The sequence below is a fragment of the Callithrix jacchus genome, chromosome 5, assembly GCF_049354715.1.
Source record: "Callithrix jacchus isolate 240 chromosome 5, calJac240_pri, whole genome shotgun sequence".
Lineage (NCBI taxonomy): Eukaryota > Metazoa > Chordata > Mammalia > Primates > Cebidae > Callithrix > Callithrix jacchus.
In genome coordinates, this window is record NC_133506.1 from 28,518,377 (window position 1) to 28,542,523 (window position 24,147).

At 46.2% G+C, this 24,147-nt stretch overlaps 1 protein-coding gene across 1 annotated transcript in view; it reads right to left on the reverse strand.

Moving 5' to 3' along the window:
• Nucleotides 1–1,384: 1,384 nt before the first annotated feature.
• The window catches only part of NKX2-2 (NK2 homeobox 2), a 37,411-nt gene continuing 14,648 nt past the window's right edge, over nucleotides 1,385–24,147 (reverse strand). Inside the window, exons 4-5 of the mRNA XM_035298475.3 lie at nucleotides 3,731–3,828; nucleotides 1,385–3,575 (exon numbers count right to left, since the gene is read on the reverse strand). Coding sequence (XP_035154366.1) covers nucleotides 3,758–3,828 — 71 coding nt within the window. The 3' untranslated portion in view covers nucleotides 1,385–3,575; nucleotides 3,731–3,757. The remainder of the gene's footprint in view (nucleotides 3,576–3,730; nucleotides 3,829–24,147) is intronic.

A 24,147-nucleotide genomic window follows, 5' to 3' on the forward strand; every position in this document is an offset into this window, starting at 1 on the left:
TTCGCTTTCTGAAAGTGCATCAAGCCATATACTTATTATATATGTTCTTTTTGTGGGTGAATATTAAACTTTTTAAAAGTTGAGAAATAAATAAGCATCTCTTTGTTCTCTGTCTTCATCCTTCAGGGACCAACCTCCCCTTTAATACTGGTGATAATGTCCGAAATCCCATCTTCAGCAGAAAGTCCTTATCTTTCATTAGTTCCTTTATGTTGTGTTCCTAGTTATTCCCAAGAATGCTGTCAAGTTCTACAAATGCGTCTAGATGGACTTGATGCTGCCTGCATGGGCTTCAACATCCTTCTCTGAGTATCTCATCACTGTTTCTCCATATGCAGCAATTCTGCTGGGGATGCTTTGCCTCAACGGATGGACCCAAAGCATTCCATTTCTTCCTCACGGGAACACAGCTAACTCAAAATGCCTGCAGATAGTCCCAAAGGAGAGACAAGGAGGATTTGAATGGAGTATCTGATGCTACTGTTCCTCTGGTCTATTGAGCTATGCTCCTCACACAGGATTTTCTCCTGGGGATAACGCTGGTGACAGACACATTTCATCCTCTGAAATGGGGATCCCTGCCACTTTATCTTTCTTCTTTGTAACTAGGGTACCAAGTCTCAGGAAACAGAAGAAGACCATATTGATTTGATCTGCCAGACTGAGTGCAGGAATCCAAACCAGTGGCTTCGCACAGATTTTACTTCACAGTACAATTCATCTTCTCTGTGATTCTGTAGCTTAACGAATTACCCCCAGATTTCAGTGGTTATTTCACAAAAACAAATATTTGTTGTTCTTGCCCAGTCTGTGATGAGATCCGCAGTGGCTCTGCTCTAGCTTATGGGTCTTTGTCTTTCATTCTGGAACCTGCGATGGAGGATCAAAGGCTGCCCTGGACACACTCTCTTATGGCAATGGGTAGGAGTTCAAAAGTACTGGCAGAAATTCCAATATTTTAAAGATTGTCTGCTTGGAACTGGGGCACTGTCACTTTTGCCTACATCCCATTGGCAATAAGCACATGAAAAGATCCTCAACATCATTAGCCATTAGGGAAGTGCAAAGTTAAACCACAACCAGATGCCATTTTACACCCACTAAGTTGGTCTTTAAGAAATGAAATAAGTGTTAGCAAAGATGTGGAGAAATTGGGACACTTGTGTATTGCTGGTAGGAATCAAAATGGTGCAGCCACCATGGAAAAAAGTATGGTAGTTCTTCAAAAAATTAAAAATTGCCATGTGGTTCAGCATTCTACCTCTAGATATAGACCCAAAAGAATAGCAAAGAAATACTCAGATACTTGAACAGGAATGTACATAGCAACACTATCAACAATACTCAAATGAAACAACGCAAGTGTTCAACAGATTAACGAATCAATAAAATGTGTCTATATAGCCAATAGAATATTAGTCAACCATAAAAAGGACTGATACATGCTACACTATGAACTCTAAAAACTTTAAACTAAGTGAAAGAAACTATACATAAAAGGCCACATATTGTATGATTCTGTTTATATGAAATGTCTAGAATTAGTAAATCCACAGACATAGAAAACAGACTAGTGAGCCAGGAGAGAGTGAATGTTTAATGAATATGGGCTTACCTTTTGGAGTGGTGAAAATATCTTTCAACTCGAAGGATGTGATGGTTGCATAAGCATTCCAAATGTGCTAAATATCACTGAATTGTAAAACTTTAAAATATTTAATTTTGTTACGTGAATTTTATTTCAATAAAAATTATAAAAGGTGATACAGCAAGAGGCTGGACTGTGGGGGAGATGTTGACTTGAGAGGTCAATGGGCCCTTCAGGAATATACATCTTATAGAATCAGAAATAGGAAATCTGAATATCTAGAGCAGGATTTGGGCTTGAGAGGTACATGAGTAGGTTACCATATTTCATAAGTATTTTTGTGTCATTAGCTACCCTTGATAAGAACAATTCCATATAAATGCACAAGCTGGAACAATATTTTATAAAACCTTAAAGAGATTATTGGAAATTGTAGTGTGTCAAACAAATAAAATCAATTAATCTCCATTTCTTCTGAGTGTCAAAAACATAGGAGTAGCTGGACATTGCTTTTTACAGTCAGTTTCAGAGAAAATACAGGAATAATGATCAAGGGCATTTTGGAGCAGATAAAACTGCTGAGTTTTGTGTTTCAGTCTGTCATTCTGTGATTTGCTATAAAAGTATTCCTTTCTGTTAGCTGTTCTTGACAATATTAGTTATATATTCATTTGATACGAACATTTATATTCAACCTCAAAATTACCTCTGGTAGTATCCAGAATACATGGCAGAAACTCCCAAAAGCAACTTCTGTTTTCCTCTTAATTAAGATAACGTTTAGTCATGTTAATAACTGTTGAAACGAGAACGTCAGATTTTAGGGACCAGTAGGGTGCCTTGCAGTGAACATGCATAGGCTGGAGCATCTGGCCAGGTTACAGTGCAGTTATCAATGCTTAGTTCTTCTTGGCTTTCTTCAGATACTGAGCCCATGTAGACTTGTTTATATCCATGGTTATTTTAAAATACATTTAAGAAGGCAGGATTGAAATTGTTGAGCCCAGAAGAGCACGGATCAGGTATTCATTAGTTCAGGATTGCAGGCCTAATGTTTTAATTGCTGACTTCACAAACGTCTCTGAAGAGGGCTTAGCCAAAGTTGGCTTTTGGATTTTAGCCAGTTTTGTAACTACAAAGTATGGCAGAACACTCTGCACAAAGATGTCCTTGCTCCTATACTCCTCATGGAGGCACCAAGAGAAGAAATCTACAAAAGTCTTCGTTGCAGAATAGATGGTCGACAGTGGGATGGGGAACATGCCACTGCCAGACGAGTGGTTCAGAATCGCCCCTTTAGAGCTTTCCACCAAAGCATATTCTTTAAGAAGGAAAATGAAACTAGAAGAAGTGTCGGAGATAGAAGAAGAAAAGATGAGCAGAGAATTTAGTAAGCATGGTATATCTAAAGTTTGTTCTTTCTTTTTTTTTTTTTGAGATGGAGTTTCGCTCTTGTTACCCAGGCTGGAGTGCAATGGCGCGATCTCGGCTCACCGCAACCTCTGCCTCCCGGGTTCAAGCAATTCTCCCGCCTCAGTCTCCTGAGTAGCTGGGATTACAGGCACGTGCCACCATGCCCAGCTAATTTTTTGTATTTTTAGTAGAGACGGGGTTTCACCATGTTGACCAGGATGGTCTCGATCTGTTGACCTTGTGATCCACCAGCCTTGGCCTCCCAAAGTGCTAGGATTACAGGCGTGAGCCACCATGCCCGGCCTAAAGTTTGTTCTACATAAAATACAAAGTTCTAATCTGTGGGGCCTGTCTTAGCTCAGGTTCTTCCCCAAGCACACCCCAAGATAAGTATTTAGATACCAATCCTTTATTTGGGAAGTGATGCCAGGAAGCATCAATAGGGGAGTGAAGTGTCTTAGTCTTGAGACAGGAACTGTCTACTGAAGCCGCTGGTGACTTCCAGGCTCCACTGGGGAGACAGAGCAGGTCACTCAGTAGCATCTGGTCGGACTGGAATCCAAAGTGCGTAACACTGAAATGGTAAACAGAGTAGGGTTTCAGTTGAGAAGTGGGTGATCAGAGTTAAATGTTCTGAAGTATTATTCAAGAAAAATATGAAAATTTAAGTTGTCATAACAAAGTATCATAGACTGGGTAGTTTACAAACAACAGAAATTTATTTCTCACTTTTCTGAAAGCTGGAAGTTTAAGATTTCAGGGCCAGGGTGGCCAGGTTCTGGTGGGGACCCACTTCTGGATGGAAGACAGCTGACTTCTGGCTGTACCTAATGTGGCAGAGAGCAGAGAGAAGGAGAGAGAGTGTTCTTGTGACTTTTTATAAGGACACCAATTTTGTTCACCTAATCACCTCCCAAAGGCCCCACTTGTGAATAGCATCACACTGGGAGTTAAGATCTCAACATATAAATTTCAGAGAGATACACAAACATTCGGTCCGTAACAGAAAGGAAGAAAAGAGAAGGTGCATCAATGGGCGAGGAACCGCTTGCTGTTGACAGCAGGGCTCAACCCCACTGGGAATTCTCTGAAAATCTGGGTGTTGAACATTTCAGAATTTTCTCACCAAAGAGTGGGGAAGTTGGGGCATTTCTCTACCATCTGCTGTTTCTTATTGACTAAGCGTTGCCTTTTGGTGTCAGCTTTTCTGGCCTGCAGCATATGCTCCTGCAATCAGTGAAAACCCTCAGAAGAGACACGCAGGTGGTTGAGACAGGCAGCCATCAGTGTGTGTAAGAACTGTCCATTGAAGCTGCTTGTGACTTCCAGGCTCGACTGGGGAGACATGTCAGGGCACTCAACAGGGTCTGCGGCGGGACTGGAATCCAAAATGTGTAGCAGTCAAACATTAAAAATCAACAGGACTTCATTTGAGAAATAGGTGAACAGAGTCATGTTTTAAAGTACTAAAGGAGAAATGGTAAGATATTAGTGCAACACTTTATCAAGTAAGTGTACAAGGTGAAATTTCAGTTTCCACTAAAAGAATAGAAACAGGTTGTATAACTTCTAAATCAGTTAAGAGGGGCAGGGGAAAAGGTACGAGAAGAAAACCAAACAATAGAGAGAAGCATCAGGCTGATCCGGGTGCGGGTGATAAGGAGACCCACAAGAGAGAAACTGTGGGAGTGGAGCCTAAGCATGTGCACTTTTCACGAGCTCCTCGGTGATTCTTATACATCCAATAGTTTAGGAACCACTGGAATGTAGCCAGGGCAGTATTTTAAATAGCTTCCCGCAAACTTTTCATGGGAAATAAGCATGTGGCAGAGCAGGCTTTGGTTTCAATAAGGACCTGACTGTGGCAGCTTTAAAATGCAGCTACAAATTCTTTTTTTTTTTTTTTAATTTTTTTATTGGATTTTAGGTTTTGGGGTACATGAGCAGAGCATGCAAGACAGTTGCGTAGGTACGCACATGGCAGTGTGCTTTGCTTTGCTTCTCCCCTTCACCCACATTTGGCATTTCTCCCCAGGCTATCCCTCCCCACCTCCCCCTCCCACTGGCCCTCCCCTTTTCCCCTCAATAGACCCCAGTGTTTAGTACTCCCCTTTCTGTGTCCATGTGTTCTCATTTTTCTCACCCGCCTATGAGTGAGAATATGCGGTGTTTCATTTTCTGTTCTTGTGTCAGTTTGCTGAGGATGACGTTCTCCAGATTCATCCATGTCCCTACAAACGACACAAACTCATCATTTCTGATTGCTGCATAATATTCCATGGTGTATATGTGCCACATTTTTCCAATCCAGTCTATTATCAATGGGCATTTGGGTTGATTACAGGTCTTTGCTATTGTAAACAGTGCTGCAATGAACATTCGTGTACATGTGTCCTTATGGTAGAATGATTTATAGTCTTTTGGATATATACCCAGTAATTGGATTGCTGGGTCAAATGGAATTTCTATTTCTAAGGCCTTGAGGGATCGCCACACTGTCTTCCACAATGGTTGAACTAGTTTACACTCCCACCAACAGTGTAAAAGTGTTCCTTTTTCTCCACATCCTCTCCAGCATCTGTTGTCTCCAGATTTTTTAATGATCGCCATTCTAACTGGCGTGAGATGGTATCTCAGTGTGGTTTTGATTTGCATCTCTCTGATGACCAGTGACGATGAGCATTTTTTCATATGACTGTTGGCCTCATATATGTCTTCTTTCGTAAAGTGTCTGTTCATATCCTTTGCCCACTTTTGAATGGGCTTGTTTGTTTTTTTCCTGTAAATCTGTTTGAGTTCTTTGTAAATTCCAGGTATCAGCCCTTTGTCAGATGGGTAAACTGCAAAAATTTTTTCCCATTCTGTTGGTTGCCGATTTTAAACCTCCTTTCGTCGAGTTGTGTCTTAGTCTGTTTGCGCTGCTACTAAAAAAATATCTGAGCCTGGGTAATGTTTGAAGAACAGAAATTTATTTCTCACAGTTTGGGAGGCTGGGAAGCCTAAGACCAGGGCACCGGCAGGTTTGGTGTGTGGTGAGGGCTCTGCTTCTGCTTCCGAGATGGTGCCGTGTTGCTGTATCCTCCCAATGGGATGAATGCTGTGTCCTTGGGCAGTGGAAGAGTGGAACAGTGCATGCCCGTTCCTCAAGCCCTTTTGTAAGTCATAATCTCAGCCACAGGGGCTCTGCCCACATGACTTAACCTTCTGCAAGCTCCACTTCTTAATACTCTCTCATTGGATTTTAGGTTCCAACATATAAATTTTGGGGGACCTATTAAGACCATAGCGAGGTGGGACCTTCTTCTCCCTTTAAATCTGGCTGGACTGCTTTGACCAATAGAGTGTGGAAGAAATGTTACATTGTGATCAAGACCAAGTCACAAAAAGTCACAACGCTTCTATCTTTTCCTTGGGGAATCTTTGTTCTTGGAACCCTAAGATGCCCAGGTAAGACGTTCAGTTACTCTAAGACCACCATGCTGGGAAAGGCGCATGTAGTCATCTGGCTGAGAGTCCATGACAGTCTGATCTGAGCCCACTTTCCCAGCTCAGTGACACACATGGGAATGAAGAAGTCCTCTTGGAGGTGATTCCTCCAGCACTCTGGCTCTAGCTTCCAGCTTAGATTATCTGAGGACCCAGACACTGAGAATCAAAGAGAAACTGTCTCTACTATGCCCTGCCTGAACTCCTGGCCTGCAAAATCTGTGTGCAGAATCGAATGGTGTTTTATGCCACGAAATGTCAGGTGATTTGTTAAGCATCAACGTATAACCAGAACACCTGAATTAAAAATCAGTCAACCATACAAAAAATGCCACTGTGCTGCTGTACCTCCTTGCCTCCAAACCCTAACCCAAAAGCTACTGGTGCCCCTGCATGTATGAGAGACAGTGAAGGGATCTGAGTTAATGCAGTGGAGAGGAAAGGAAGCTCAGGAAAAGCAGTAACTAGGGGTGTGAAGCTGGAGCTGGAGGAAGGGTCCCTGCACAGACCTGGTGTCTCTCTGTGTTGGTGTATTCTGCCCATAACCATCTATACATCACATACATGGTCTTCACTTATGACCATGCCTGGAATCCAACCAAATAGAGACTCTTTATCCTCCTCTGAAATGCCAAGATCTGGAGGAGACTGAGTCCTGCAGTTATTTACATTTTAATGTAATTCAATACTGCTTTCCTCCTGACACCTCAGAGAGCTGCTATTCTGGGAGGAATAAAAAATTTGAAAGAAATGGGAGTGGAAATGTAGGTGACAGTTGTATAGAACCCTTTGAAGAATAGGGCAGGGTGCCTCCCTCTCCCCACTTTTAAGTCTCTGACACTTTTAAATGTCTCCTTTTATCCACCATCTCCCTTAGGACACTTGCCTCCTTCTTAGAAGAAAAAGAGTCCCAGATTTTAACTCGCCTTTCTTTCTTGCAAACTCTAGTGGCTTTTTCTTCATTTGGATGTTGGAATTGCTCTCCCTGCCCGGAATTCTGTTGCTCCGAGAATGAGGGCAGCACCAGCTGTGGTTCTACGGGCTGGGATGTGCTGTGGGCACTGCCCTTTCCATTTTCACTCCCTGACAGCGATGCTGCAGCTGCTTGAATTCATTCTCAAAAACACACTAGCCACAGCCAGGGCCTCGTCACTTTCTTCCAAAGACTCCAGTCTGACATAAAGAAAACCTATTTCTTCTAGTAGCATTACTCTGACTTGCTTTTTTTCTAGAATTACCCAGAGATGATATTAAAACACCTCTTCTTTGCTTCGAGGCTTACTTTCACTAAAAGAATCATCACGAGTGGACACAGTGGCTCACACTTATAGTCCCAACTACACCAGACACTGAGGGTCAGAAGGATCTCTTGAGCCCAGGAATTCCAGGCTTCAGTGAGCTCTGATTGCACCTGTGAATAGCAGCTGAACACTAGTCTGGGAGACATAGCGAGACCGATCTTTGAAAAAAGGAAAAGAAAAAAAAAAAAAAGAAATGAAGAAAAGAGTTCTTATGTTAGCTGAGATTAGCTTTCTCTGGAGCTGCCTAGCATGTAGAGTGCTGATGATAAATGGATCCATTCTGATCCCCTTTCCCTTCCCCGATGGAAGGTAGGTGGGGAAGGAGGGGACGGGAGTTGGGTTTCAGGTAAGTATGCACTCAGGTATGAGAGGTCCCTTTGCTTCCTGCCTTCATGTGGCCCAGGTGAGCTACCTGCCCCCTAATAGCGATGTATGATATCTGTGAGATGTGATCGTAACAGCTAAGATTGGACTATAGGTTGACAGATGGGGGCTGGTGGTGAGTTTTCTAAGCATCCTCTCTGACATGTCACATTACAAAAGATAGCATTTGTCTTTCATTTGATACTACTAAATAAGTCATTAATTTTGTAGTCAGTAGAGCAAGAAGGTGAAGATACTAGCTTGGGCTTTAGACAGCATGGATCTGAATCCCAAGCCCGCTGCTTACTGTGTAATATCAGGCTTAACTTAAAGCTTTCCACAATGCTGTTTTCCCATCTATAAAATGGCTGCAGTAAGGAGGACCTACCACATTGAGACACTGTCAGGACTGAATGAGTTAATACATAGAAAGCACTTGCAACAGTTCCTGAACATAGTAAATACTCAACACATGTGAACTGTGAGTATTAAAATTCATTTTCTTTTAACAAGTCATGAGCAGTTATCATCTAAAATTGACTTGTTGTGACCCCAGTACTCCTCATTATAAAGGCTATAAAAACAAAGCCCCATTTTACGATACTGGGAGTTAAATCAGCATCCACAGCACTCCCTGTCTTGGTCTTGAGAACTCACCTGGCCAGGTATGGATAACTTGGACAGCAAGCAGGTTGCTTCAGAATTAAGACTTCGGATTTCACCTGGGTTGGGCAGCTCCTGTTTTGAGCAACGCTTTTCTTAATCCCCTTGTCTCCAGATGTCTTCTCATGAAAATCAGGGCCATTATTATTTTCCTTGTGGATTTGGAATAACTCATAGTTCTTGGGCAGCCTGGACCCTTTCACAGCCTCTTATACTTTAGGATGGAAGACTGCTCAGTCCTCCATCTCTGGGGTAAACAGCCCTCATCATGCCTGGGCCATGTTTCTTCCGGGACACCAATCAGAGAATAAGGTACTCTAATTGAACATGGATGTTCAGTGCCATCCTAGAAACAGGACAAAGCAGAGGTCTGTGGCCACCTTTGGTATGGTCTTATTTGTTTCAAGGACAAGTTGCTGTATCCTTTGGAAGAAGATTCCAGGTAATGAACACTAACATACCCATAGAGACACAGACAGCACATTTTAAGTACGAAGACCGAACTTCAACTGTGAACAATTGTTGGGGTATGGGGAAGTAAATAGGTGCCCAGAGCTGACCTCGGGGTAGCTTTTAACAACTTTGGAAGTTACTATTAAGAAGAAATCTTCAAGAACATGGACCCTGTTTTGAAAACCATCTGGTTTATTAAGAAGTGTCCTTGCAAAGGAAGGAAATACAAAACTACCAATAGGCCAATGCCACACTGATAATTACTGCAGCCCAAATCCATCAACAGATGCTGAAACCGGAGGGTAAAAGTTTGAAGAGGAACAGGCTATTTTCATGATCTAAGTGCCACATCCTGAGATATTTGCTAACCACAAAAAGGAAAAATAGCAGCCATAGGGTGGAGAAACCAGACGGCACCGTATTCAACCGATCAAGGTTAATATCACCAGTGATACAACATTAACGTCATATACCCTGATATCATGTACTGAGAGGAGCCCAATATCACTTCTGTGGTATTTTTGCAAAAAAAAAAAAATGCTCAATTTACTCTCAATCAGAGTAAACGTCAGATAGACCCAAATGGAAAGACATTTACAAGGTAACTGACCAGTACTCTTTACAAGTTTCAGGGTCATGAAAGGTAAGGGAAGATTGAGGACTGTCCCAGATTGGAGAGGAAATAGGAGATACAACTGAATGGAAAGAGGGGTCCTGGAGTTGGTCCTTGGCCAGAAGGACAGCAGTGGGGAAACCAGAGAAATCCTCGTAAAGTCTGTACCTAGCAGGATCACACCAGAGTTAACCTCCTGGTTTTGACACCCACACAGTGGCTGTGTCGATACATTAATATTTGAGGAGTCTGGGTGAAGTGTAGATGGAAACCCTCTGAGCTATTTTTGTAGTTTTCTATACGTTCAAAATAATTTCAAAATATGAAGTTAGAGAAAAAAGAATTTAGAAGTGTCCTTTTCAGCAGGAAGTCTCCAAATAGAGAGAATTGTTTTGCCAGGTTTAATTGGCCTGGCAGATATGAAGCCGTAAACTCACTTTTTTTAAAAAAAGGAATTATGACAGAACTAATCAAAACAGATTCTTCCTACCTTAATGGAATAATTGAAATACCAAAAAATAAAAAATAAAAAAAATCAAAGCTTGCCCTGTAGACAAAATGTGCCATTGATATTATAAAAGTAAACATTCACTAGCATATTATAAAACGTAATTATGAGTATGTGGAAAAGAACTTTGCATTTGTCCAGCTGACATCTTTTTGTAGCAGATCCTAAATCCTGACTTTTAAAAGCATTGTAGAAAACCTAGTGGTGTTTTTCTTTGGTTAAAGCTGTCTTTGTTATCAAATTTGGCATTATAGGTGAGGGAAAAAAATAAAATAAATAAATATATTTTTAAAAAATTAAAAATAAGGCTGCCTTAACACCAGAGAGAAAAATGAACAAAGGCTTATACAACCTGATTAAGTTTTTTTTTTAATTGCATTTTAGGTTTTGGGGTACATGTGAAGAACATGCAAGATAGTTGCATAGGTACACACGTGGCAGTGTGATTTGCTGCCTTCCTCCCCTTCACCTATACCTGGCATTTCTCCCCATGCTATCTCTCCCCAACTCCCCACCCACTGCTGTCCCGCCCCTATTCCCCCCAACAGACCCCAGTGTGTAGTGCTCCCCTCCCTGTGTCCATGTGTTCTCATTGTTCAACACCCACCTATGAGTGAGAACATGCAGTATTTCATTTTCTGTTCTTGTGTCAGTTTGCTGAGAATGATGGTCTCCAGTTTCATCCATGTCCCTACAAAGGATGTGAACTCATCATTTTTGATGGCTGCATAATATTCCGTGGTGTATATGTGCCACATTTTCCAAGTCCAGTCTATCATTGATGGGCATTTGGGTTGGTTCCAGGTCTTTGCTATTGTAAACAGTGCTGCAATGAACATTCATTCATGTGCATGTGTCCTTATAGTAGAATGATTTATAATCCTTTCGATATATACCCAGTAATGGGATTGCTGAGTCAAATGGAATTTCTATTTCTAGGTCCTTGAGGAATCGCCACACTGTCTTCCACAATGGTTGAACTAATTTACACTCCCACCAGCAGTGTAAGAAGTTTTAAGAGTCACTAAGGTACTGACATTGGGGAGACTGGTACGGGTGTGTATTTTTATTTGAGAAACTCCTTTGCTTTCCAGAGCGTTAGTCTGGGGCTTTTCAGAGGCCACTTCTCTCCTCTGCTAACTTTTTCAGGAGAGCTGAGTACAGCCTATTACTTGGATTCTTATTAAACCAGAGCTCTCACAGGCTCCATGTTCAAGATTCATTAGGTGACAAATGCCAGGAAGAAAGACGGGTCACCTGGAAGGATCCTGGATTCCTTGTTAATGCACCTCAGAGTTCCCTGACCGTGATGATTCATAACCTATGTAAGAGTGACATTTTAATTAACACCTTTCATTTCTACCATGCTTTGTGGGCTTTGTAGCATTTCCTCATCTTCTTTCATCAGCAACACTGAACATTGAGTGCCTACTAGGACTGGGACTCGGATTCTGCCCTTGAGTCACCGCCAGACAAGCTGAGGAGTGGGGTGGGTGCACGGGACTAAACCCCTCCATTAATTGAAAGGAAACCTGGGAATTGGGCACCACGGTAGGAAAGAGGCGTGGTTCGTTTAGTGCAGATGGAAAGATTTTCTGGGCTAAGTCAGAAGGCTGTTCTAGGTCTGCAGCGGAGGAATAGGTGGCAGGGGCAAGCACCCAGCCAGAGAAGTGAATGGTAGTGATCACCACGTCATGTTTTAAAGCAAGAATGTATAAAACCACATTTACAAAGGTTTTTTGAAATAATATGTAGAACCAGCCAAGACTGGTGGAAAAAACTAAAAATAAGAAGACTAACTGGTACCTGTTATTAATAAAATTCACTGATACTCATTAATAACTGTTATTAATAAAATTAATAACTGATACTTATTGAGAGTTACTTAACCAGAACCCGTGCTGAAGGCTTTATGCGAACGATCACATTTAATGTAGTCCAGTATTCCTCAGAACATAAACTCAGGTTAGTTGATCACAGAGCTGGGACTTTATTTTATTTTTCAGACAGAGTCTCCCTCTGTCACCCAGACTGGAGTGCAGTGGTACGATCATGGCTCACTGCAACCTCTGCCTCCCAGGTTCTAGTGATTCTTGTGCCTCGGCCTCCTGAGTAGCTGAGATTACAGATGCGTGCCACCATGCCTGGCTAATTTTTTGTATTTTCAGTAGAGATGGGGTTTCACCATGTTGGCCAGGCTTGTCTTGAACTTCTGACCTCAGGTGATCCACCCGCCTCGGCCTCCTAAAGTGCTGGGATTTACAGGTGTGAGCCACCGCGCCTGGCCAGTCAGGACTTTAAACCAGTGCTTCCCATTCAAATACTTGTAATGGTAGTAATAGGAAGATAATAAAAGAGAGGATTTGTACTAAACACCCACAACAGACAGGTGCTGTACTCAGTGCTTTCCAGCTCAGTGCTGTGCTCAATGCTTTGCCTGGACTTGGGGGAATGACAGAGAAGAAATTAACCAGGCCTATGAATGCAGATGTCCTTGAAGTATTTTGTCAGCTTATGAGTCTGAAGAGAAGGCTGTGCTGCTAATGGATGAGGAAAGACCTAGAGGGCAGCCAGTGGCGGGGGAGAAGGGGAACTGTTTTGCTTTAAGTAAGCTGGGGACCACTTCCTCACCTTAGGGTGAAAACGACGGCACACAGTAAAAGAACAAAAAAGGGTCAGGCTCCTTAAATTTCATCTAAATAGTGCAAACTGCGTTTTTTCAAGAGTATAATCAATTATTGGGTAGTCTTTAGTGAGTTTGGAATTAATAAAAAAATCTTTTTTTTTTTTTTTTTTTTTTTGAGAGGGAGTCTTGCTCTGTTGCCCAGGCTGGAATGCAGTGGTGTAATGTCCGCTCACTGCAACCTCCGCCTCCCGGGTTCAAGCAATTCTCCTGCCTCAGCCTCCCAGGTAACTGGGATTACAGGCATGAGCAACCACATCTGGCCAATTTTTGTATTTTTAGTAGATACGGGGTTTCACCATGTTGGCCAGGCTGGTCTCAAACTCCTGACATCAGGTGATCCACCTGCCTTGGCCTCCCAAAGTGCTGGGATTACTGGTGTGAGTCACTGGGCCCGGCCAAATAATCCAATTTTTAAAAGATGGGTAGGTTTTGCTTAGTAATATCCTTTATTTTCTGAAGTCTGATATAAAAGGATTTGCACAGTCAGGAATATTTGTTCATATTAAAAAGTCATCTGGAATAGCTTCAGAATTTTATGTCTCAAATCACTGCCTTTTATTTTTCTGATTAACTGTTTGAAAAGGTACATGTTTAGCTATTCTTGTTCATCATTATTGTTGGAGTTTTGGATGTAGAAACAGACATTCAAACAATCTGGAGGCACAAAATGAGCAGTTTAAATTGCCTCGTCCTACTCCTCAGAGACGGCTTTTCATCCTGGTGTTATTCGCACTGCATTTAAATGGTTTATTTACCTCAGAAAGGACACATATTTTTAATGCTTATTAAGAGTTTTATTGTGTACAAAACGGTATGGCATATTGTGTTACTTTTATGAACAGGAAATGGCCCATAATACATTTTAGAAACAGATTTCACTGAAATTTTCAGCGGAGATCTCTAAAATGTTGATATTAAATGCAAAAGTATGTTTTTAGTATATGCCCCAACCATGAATGAATAGCTTCATTCCATTACTAAGCAGGCATTAACATATTCATCCAAATTCTATTTGAATAACTTTCATGCCTTGTAAAATCTGAAGAACCTTTTAAACGGATGGGGTATTAGAATGTTTAAAGAAATAAATTTGCTTTTAAGCCCAGCCTTGTCAGAATTCGTGAAGGTTATATTGTGGCATAAATGTATATATTATAAATGTTGGAGAAACAAAAAGTAAAAATAATATAAGAATGGATAACTTCCTGGTACATATAACATTCGGTATTTTTATTAAAGCAGTCTTTAGTATTGTCTTCTCATACTTTTCAGCCACATAGTTGAGCTCAAATCAGAACATGATCTTCCAACTTTATACTCGTTAACAGTCAGGATGCGCACAAGTGTGGATTGCCTCGTTTATGATCTGGGGCTCTGCATGTAAACCCTCTGGGTTATGGCTGCAAGAGGGATTGTCATCCGCTTCCTCAATTGGTTAATTAACCCAGGTGGGTCATTGCTTCAGCAGCCCCTGCACAGGCAGCCTCTCTGGCCTGACCAGCCAAGTCTCCACTAGAGCGTCTTTCATTTCACCCAGGGCATCTGGGGAAGGTGCTGGACAGCAGTGTTCAGAATGCCTTTGTCCAGCTGCACAGGATCAGGGTGGTAAACTTTGAAAGGGTGTTTGCATCAAGAGTGGTATTTCAATTTGCCTTGCTAAATTATTTTCTCCTGTTGCTGACAGTATCCCAAATTTTATGAAATGCCATTATGTTCACAGAAAGGAGATGGGAGTGGGGAAGGGTTAACATAACAGCAAACACTGCAGCCTGTCTTTTAGCCCCTCACCCAACCTACAGGCCCATTAAGACCAAAATGCTACCTCCAATACCGTTCCTCCAATACTGTTCCTTCTGCTGTCTCACCGTGCCATAGTCCACGGCGACCACAGAGGCTCTGACACAGAGAGCAGTGCTCTGCCTTCCATGGCTCTGCCTTTCCAAGAAAGGGAGAAGTCCTGGTTGGTCCTCTCCTCCACTCATCCAGGGTTGGCACAAAGGGCAGCTGGTGGGGGAGGGGCAGGGGTGCCTAAGCAAAGGGACTCCATCACTCTTCTTAAGGTAAGAGTCCTTAATCTGCAGTCCCTCATTCCCAAGGGGTAGAATTATATCTTAATCTAATTTACTTTATAACCTAAACTCATTCTTCTGAGAAGGGTTCTACAAAACTCTTTAGCCTGGCAAAGGGGCCTGTGGGGCACAAAGGGTTAAGAACCTCTGGAAGGTGGCCTCATTCGTCCCTCCAGCTAGCAGTAATGGCCATTTCTGAGTGCTTTCAGCCCCTCTCTGTGCCTCCCCCCACCCCAATTCCAGACAGACATATAGTAAGGAATCAATCAAGACTCATATTTAAAAAATCTCTTTATTATTGATGGACTTTTACACAGCCTCAGGCGTTTTTGTTGAGGGTATAAAGAGTGTGTGAAGAGATGAATCTTCATTGCCACTCCCAGCCCATTCGGTCACCCCTGCCACAGTGGCTGTGCATTTCAGAGTCGGCTGAGGTTCCACAGAGCAACTGAAGAGCTGTGAATGGTGATTAATTGCAATGATGTTAATCAGCATGTTACTGGAGTAAGAAGAGGGGAGTCACACTTCTCCTTGTACTGCTTCAAACAAATCATCTGGATCTTTGCTATAGGAGCCACTGGACAAACAACTAAAAAAATTAAAAATCAGTTCCTCAATCACACTAGCTACACAGCCAGTGCTTGACAGTCACATGTGGCTAGCGGCTGCCACATTGGAGAGCACAGACGCAGTACATTCCATCCCTGCAAATACCCACAGAGAGGGTGCTGCTAGTTCTCTACCCCGCTCACCTGCTGACTTCGGAGCCTAGCCTGGGCCTGTCTCTCTGGCTTCCTCCTTCCCCTCCCCTCAGCCCACCCCTTTGCTCCCATCCTTGGGCCTCTCTCCACCTCCCTCAGCCCACCAACATCTTTGTAATGAAAAGGTGTGTGACAGTGCTCCCACCGTGAGTTCAGCTCCACCGTTTTAAGTGGCTCAGGACGTTATCTACCTCCCTCCCTGCCGTGCCCTTTGAATTAGCCAGGGCAGGCATAGCCTTTTCTTTCTTTCTTTCTTTCTTTTTTTGGTAACCAGTGGGGAAACAGGCTTAGAGGGCACGGTTAAGTAACTAACTTGTCCAAGGTTGCACGTGGACAAAAGCCATCTTCTGATTTCTGGTACAGGCCTTTTTCTCATGGTTTGTGCTTTGTAAATGTTCAGGACAGTCACGGTCTTAATTTTAAAGACAGTTACGTTCAACATTTCCTGTGTGTCTCAGCAGGGTATCACTGTGGAGGTGCAGCAGTGAGACCTCACTGAGCGTCTCCCTCTTCAGCCACAGGCCACCTGGCTCTGTCAGTTTCCTCATCTGGAAAACTCGTGGAAGGAGTCATTACAAAATGATGCTAGTATTTCCTTTGGCTCTAATATCCAACATATTACTTTTTGATTACTTTTTACTCATATGGGTTATTTCCCAAATGATTCAAGGATTCAAAAGGTTCTGCCCCCTTGCTCTGGAGTGGCCGTCACTGTGGCAGCTACCTCCTGACAGTGCGATAGCAGGCCATCTCTAAGGGGACACCTGGAATTGCTTGCCAACCCCTTGCCACCCAAAGTGTGGTCATGCCCCAGCAGCGTCAGCAGCCCGTGGAGCTCATGAGAAATGCAGAACGCCAGGGCTTCTGAACACGAATCTGCATTTCATGAAAATTCCGGGGGATTCGTTTGCACCCCAAAGCTGGAGGAACTCTGATCTAGGCCTTGGGGAGGCAAGAACGAGCGCAACTCACCTGTGTAGAATTCGGCCGGAGGAGAATCAAGCAGACACCAGGCACACGCCCAGTGAGCCAAACCCTCCTGGCCGAACTGGGACATGGCTGTCCCCTCAGGGCTTGTCCAGCTGAGTCTGAGCTCCTTCCCTGGGTAGTCGTTCTCTCCATGTGAAGAACACCTTTGGCTCTGGAGTCACTTACTCAGGGATTCCTCATCTGCATCCACAGCTGCTTTCCTCCATCTCATTCATACTCAAATCAAGCGCTCTAGTTTGCAGCTTTTTACACACACCCTGTGTCCTGTGAGATCTTTAAAATTAGGAATTAGAATGCTGGTTCTACAGGATACACCTGGAGTTAGGCGGACTTTGGGCAGTATGCTTATATGTTCCCAAAAGGCTCAAGGGAATGCCAACTTCACATCCTGGGAGTCCACAGGAGGGAAGGAAGAAACACGAGGGAAGGAAGGACAGGGCTGCATCAGATTGGAATTTGGGAAATGGCTGTTTCAACTAGAGAGGACAAGGTGGGATTTACTATACAAAGACCTAGGGCGCCAGCCTCAAAGGCACAAAGAACATCATCATGTCATCCAAGCCTATGGGGACAGGTGCCCAGGGCGTTCTGGGGCTGCTGGCCACCTGCCGGCTCCTGGGAGGGGAAGTGGCCGTCCATGTGCAGGAGCCCCTGACCATGGTGGCAGCCAATGGCTGGATGTGAAATTCAGGCTAGACCTGGACATTCCTAATGTGTCCACCTCACAGACAGGACAGGATCGTCCACTGGTGCTCGCAAGCACGCTGTTTCAGAGTGCCAAGACTGAAGGAGAGGTGCAGCAGGCATCAGGGAGAACAACACGGTGGATTCCTACCTGCGGCGGAAACAGACCCTGCCCGTAAAACACGGATGCCTCCACGCCCGGCTGCGACATTTCTCCTTGTTCCTGAGGAAATCCTCACGGTCTCCGGGGGAAAGCTCACCTTTGTGGAGTTTTTCAGCTGTGATGCCTTAGAACAGAACTGTATGTTTGAGCTCAAGCGCCTGGACGCGTTCCCAAATCTGAGGACTTCATGCACCATGTTGCAGCTTTGGAGGAAAGAGCTGCCCCTGTGCAGTCTGCCCGTTTCTTCGGGATGCCAGTCAGCAGTGAGACGGATCAGTGGGCACCAAGAGCGCGTGCTGAGCTGGAGCCAGACATGTACTGCATCCATCCTGTCTCTAGGGGCCTGCACTCATCTTCTCTGCACTTTTCAGTAGAACTTAGACTAAGAAACGAAACAGAAAAGTCTAAAGCAGAGAGAAATTCAAGACAGAACTCTAACACCAGGTGGCTTAAACAGCAGAAATGTATTTTCTTACAGTTCTGGAAGCTGGAGGTCTAGGGTCAAGGTGTCGGGAAGGCCAGTTTCTCCTGGGGTCTCTCTCCGTGGCTTGCAGGTGGCATCTCCTCCCCGTGTCCTCACGTGCTCTCCCCTCTGTCTGTCTGAACCCTGTTTTCTTACAAGGACACCAGTCACACTGAAGTAGGACCTACCTCGTGACTTCATTTTCACCATTAGCTCTTTATAGGCCCTAAGTCTAAATATGGTCACATTTGAACATAGGGGTTAGGACTTCAACACGGAGTTTGGGGCACATGGCTCAGCCACTCCACCTCCACAGGCTCTTCTGAGGAATGAGAGTGGCTCTTTCTGCACACAGTTGTTACACCCTGTGCCTGTGTCATGTGTCCCTGTGCCTTGAGTGTCCAGGTCAAAAGTAACCATGTGGGCTGGACTTTCAAGAACCCACTTGCCCCTCAGGTGTTTTGGACACCGAACCTGACCAATGGGGTCTCTGAAAACCAGAGGTGCCTCCTCGACCTAGCCACATTCTCCCTCTAGGAAGGGGGACTGCCACATTCTGGGAGCTCCTTTGTGATGGGAAAAGACCATCATTTGAGGATGGCTCCTGAGGGAAGAAGAGCCATGGTTCTGGATCTGCACATGGGGAGCTGTGTCCCAGGCTTGGCCATGAGGAACCAGAGTGATGGGCCGGCTGCTGTTCAGTGTCCATGTCCCTTGCTACATAGTTCCCCATGCTAACTGCCTTCTTGCCACCCAAAAACCCTACTTAGCACAGAAAGGTGTGTAAACGCAGGGAAAGAGCCATTAAAGATGGGCCAGTAAGTCCTGAGTGACCTCTGGAGACCAATGCCAGGTCTAGGATAAAGGCAGAGGAAGAGTCCAAGTGTCTGTGCCTTTGGGCTCCCCAGATGTAGACCCTGAGATAAAGATTCATGTGCAAGTAATTAATTGGGGCCAACAAGGAAATGGAAAAATGAGAAAGTGAAGGGAAAAAGATGAACACTGGAAGTGATAATGAGCAGACTGTGGCTGAAGGCAACTAGGGCTCAGCCCCACTGGGGGCCTGTGGGAAATGGCACACATGTCTCAGGGTTGTTCCACCTGGAGCCAGGAAGCTAGGCTGTGTATCCTGCAACCTCTCCCTGAAACTGGGTGAAGACCATGAACTCCTCAGCACTAGCCATCTGTCTAAGGGGCCCAGCAGCCTCGTGCTCTGCCTCCAGGCAGAGCCTTGCAGATGCTGGCAGTGTGAAGCCGGCACAAGGGAAGAGGGAGTGCGCAGGGGCTGTGGGCAGCAGCTGCATCCCGCGCAAGCTCTGCTTCCTCCCCAGAGTCACAGAGCAGGAGTTCCAGCCACGGCTCTCTGCTCAAGCAGCTGGCTGCTCACTGGGTGACAAGGACTGGATATTTCTGAGAGGTGCCTTGTGATCAGATCATCACAGACACAAAAAGCTGATTCCTTTTGTTTTACCTTCTACGTCTCACTGTCCTTCGTTTCATACTCATCCATACAATTCACCTTCCCCACAGAGGCTGATGAGGCAATTCGTTTATTGTGTAGCTTGCAGAGTTAAAGAAACATGGAGAGACCTGGTACATACTTAATAATTCTTGTGGTTGGGCACAGTGGTTCATATTTGTAATCCCAGTGCTGTGGGAGGCCCAGGTGATAGCTTGAGGCCAGGAGTTTGAGACCAACCTGGGAAACACAGTGAGACCACATTGCTACACAAAAATAAAAAATAGCTGGGCATGGTGGTGCACGCCTGTGGTTCCAGCTCTTGGGAAGGCTGAGGCAGGAAGCTCTTTTGAGCCCAGGAGTTCAAGGCTGCAATGAGCTATAATAGCATCACTGCACTACAGCCTGGGTGTCAGAGTGAGATCCTATTTAAAAAAAAAAAAACTTGCAAATCTCTCAGATTAGGGAAATACCATACCCAAAAGAACATGTTAGCTTATTTTATCTTTCCCCACATTAGATAAAAAAAAGTAATCATTTAATTACAGTGGTAAGATCAGTTGGCAATTTAAAAATCAAATTTTTTTTTTTTTTGAGACAGAGTTTTGCTCTTGTTACCCAGGCTGGAGTGCAATGGCGCGATCTTGGCTCACCGCAACCTCCGCCTCCTGGGTTCAGGCAATTCTCCTGCCTCAGCCTCCCGAGTAGCTGGGATTATAGGCACGCGCCACCATGCCCAGCTAATTTTTTGTATTTTTAGTAGAGACGGGGTTTCACCATGTTGACCAGGATGGTCTCTATCTCTTGACCTCGTGATCCACCCGCCTCGGCCTCCCAAAGTGCTGGGATTACAGGCTTGAGTCACCGTGCCCGGCCCCAAAAATCAATTTTTCTTGTACCCCTTATCATCCTGGGGGGAGAGGGGAGTTGCTCATGCCGTCGACATCATGGAAAGCCGGGGCCCAGGAGTGAGAACAGGTTAAAGTGTGCCCTTCAGCCGGACCCCCAGGCTGCTCCCCCTCAGTTCTCAGGGGACACTTGCTGGCTGGGATGGCCACTTGACACCCAGTGGAGGTGCCGGTGTGCAGGCTTCCCCGAGGATGCCAAGGGATTGCCCAGCCCTCACCACCCAGGCCAGGACCTGGGCACTGGCTGCCAGAGAAGAGCTGGCAGAACCCGCCCAGTGAAGAAGCCACCCAACTGCCTTCTGTAGAGTGGGAGGGGATCTCTGTCCTCCCTCATCCCTGCCCACTATGCTGGAATAGTAGATGATGCCCTGGTAGATCCCACTTCTGCTCCCAAGATGCTTTTGTCAGAACACTGGCTTGATTATGAGATCAGGTGCTTAACTTCTCTGAAACAGGCTCCTCTGCAGAAGGACAGCTTGGCTATGATGATCTGATTAGACAATGAGAAGCAGGGAGAAAGGTGCCTGCCCTAGAAGGTGCTCAGTATGCGGGAGCAGCGATGATCATTGTCTTCAGGTGCGAGAGAGGCTGGGGTCAGCGACCTGGGGCTTTCTTTGTACCATTTTATGAAGAAAGGTAAAAATACCACAAGCAACAAAGGGAGGACAGGATTTTTCATCTGCAGCGTGCAGTTGATACCTGTAAGTATTGAGGTATTCTTTTGTTAGGAGAGAACACGTTATTCCATTAGAAGGGAACATTTTGGGGTGATAAGTGTTCCACGTCCTGCGCAGGGTGACAGTTACACCCATGTCACATCAGCAGCCTGAGGAGGGAGGGGAGAAGGGCTGGGCTGGTGACAATTACAACCATGTCACATCAGCAGCCTGAGGAGGGAGGGGAGAAGGGCTGGGCTGGATACCTTCAGCCTCTTCATCGCACTCCAGGCGCCAAGCGCAAAAGCAGAGAGTTCATTATTTGGGGAATGCAGCCCTGCTGTAGAGGACACCTCGCAGGGACATCTGGAATCCCGCAGGTGTCGGAGCTGCGCTCCACTGCTCAGCCGGGAAGCCTTTTCTTATCCAACCGCGCCGCCCCGCGGAAAGCCTGGCTACTGCACGCCCTCGCCAGCCCACCGCCAGCTGGTTTTGAAGCGGGGGCTTCGGAAAGTAAAGGGGTCAGTGTTTGGAGCCACGATACATTAGATGCGAAGCGGTTCCACCCAACAATCAACGAATCACGCTGGAACTGCAGACCCGACTTTTGTTGGGGGAGGACCTTGGGGAATGTCGCTCCCTTGTCCCCTACTCGCTGCCCTACGGCCAGCCTCTCGGAAAGGCACCAGGCACCAGGCGAGAGGCGCCCACACCCTCGTGTCCTTTCCATTCCCGGACACCCCGCGCCCTAGCTGAGGCCTCAGCACCGAGTGGGGAGTTGCCCTGGGTGCTTTGCTGGGTGGGTGGGGTTCTTGCCTCCCGGGCCGGACCCCACGGTCGGGGTTGGCGCGGCGTCTCCCCCTGGCGGCTGGACGGTGCCCCTGCCCCGCTCCCAGGCGGGGAACCGCAGGAACTGGGGGTCTGGCAGGACCCACGTCCAGGGCGGGCGGGAGGCGAGGGTCTTTCCTTCCCAGAATCCCCGCCCGCGAACCTGCACCAAAACCGGGTCCCTCCTCCGCATCGCTCCTGCGCTCCCTGGGCCGCCTCCCCACGCGGGCGCCCACTCCCCGGCCCTCGCAGCACTGCCCTCCCCGCGTCCACCGCCGGGCCGACGCCGCCAGGGGCCCTGAGATCACGGAGACCGCGCGCCCTGGCGCCTGGACCAGTCGGCTGTGGTCTGTGCCCAAACACTATGGAAACCGGGGCGGGGACGGGCGGCGGTACACGTGGAGGAGGGGCACGGCGGGGACGGGTCCACTCGCACCTCCCAGGCGGCCGCGCACCCGCCGCCGTCCGACTCGCGGCTCTCCCCAGGATTTCGAGCCGCCGCCGCCTCCTGGCCCCCTCACCCTGCTCCGACCCGGGCCGCGCTTCCGCTGCTGCGCAGCTGCCTTCTGGGCTCGGCCCGGCCCGGCGCGGAGACGCTCGGTAACGCGGGGCTCGGGCGCCTCCTGGCGGCGGTAGCGCGCGGCACACACTCGGTTCTCGGGCCAGTGGCGGGGCGTGGGGCGGACGCGGGATCCGCGCGCGGGCCAGGGCTGCGGGCCCGCATTTCCCCACTTGCTCGGTTGGCGGCGCTGAGGCCTATTCGCGTCTTTATTAATAACGATGCCTCGGGAGGGGGAAAAATAGAGGCTTTAAAAATCAGAGTGCGAGAGGGGAGTGTGTGTGTGTGTGTGTGTTGTGTGTGTGTGTGTGTGTGTGTGTGTGTGTGTGTGTGTGTGTGTGTGTGTGTGTCTGTCTGTCTTGGGGCGTTGGTGAAAGCAATAAAACTCAGATCGCTTCCTTGGCAAGATAGCGGCGGCTATAATGCGCCGAGGGGATCAGGGGTTTATTTGCAGATCCTGGATAAAAGATGATATATCGACACGGTTTAGAGTGTCACTGCGCCTGGCCTCTCAGGAAGCCACAAGTACATATTTCCTGAAATACCGCCCAGCACAGTATCTAATCCGCCCGCCACTTAACACCGGGAGGGGAACGTCAGCACCGCACAAGCTTGCTCCCGGCTTCCTGGTTCCGGGTGGGGAGAGCCCACAGGGGCAGGATCTGGTGCGCCTAGACGCCCCCTCCCCTGGCCTTTGTCTTCAGTCCAAGTAATCACTTAGCGATGGGCCTTAATAAATACGTCTGAGAACTGTCCTTATGCTCGGTAAATATTGGATTAGCTTTTCAATGACCAGGCTCTTGAAAAGGCTCGAGAAATCCACACCAGGTCTCAACTAAGCCCAACAGTCAATAGGTAAGGAAATAAGTTATTTCCCTGTCTGAGGTGGGGAACGTTGAGAAGGGGGGCTTCCACTCGTACCCAATTATCTGATTCTACTAAATATGACCATTGTACTAAATAGGAAAGGGGGCGCATCCAAGTTTCCCATTGGTCGGAATTTCCACCAGCTCAGTTCTGCTTATTAAGGGTTGAGTGACTTTGTCTGTGGGGAAGATAACTGGGTTCCATTTTATATTTCCGCACAGCTCAGCATAAACTATTTTTGCTTAGTACATATTGTTTATTTGGGAATTGCTTATGGGAGTTTTGACCTGGCAATTGCAGGGGAGAAAGCATGACCCAAATTATTTCCGACTGCCTCGCGCCAACTTGGACCGCTTAGAGGAGGCAAAAAATGGGCAAATTCCTTGGAAGCCCTGCTGTGTCTCCCTGGTGCTGAATTTTGTAAGCACACGATACAGGAGGCGTTGAAAAATAAAGAGGAATTATCTCCGTCCTCCAACCTGAGGAGAGACGCTTGGTGGAGGAAGTTCTGGGAAGTGGTTTCCCGTCTCACCAAGAGGCCAGTGGGTTGGATCCCCGAGCATAATTCAAATGAACGCGCGTCTTTAGCTCTTTGGGGTTGGTAACTTAACCAAGTGGCCTGGCTGGGGGCAAGTCGCCTTGGAACCGGCTGCAGCCCAAGTCTAA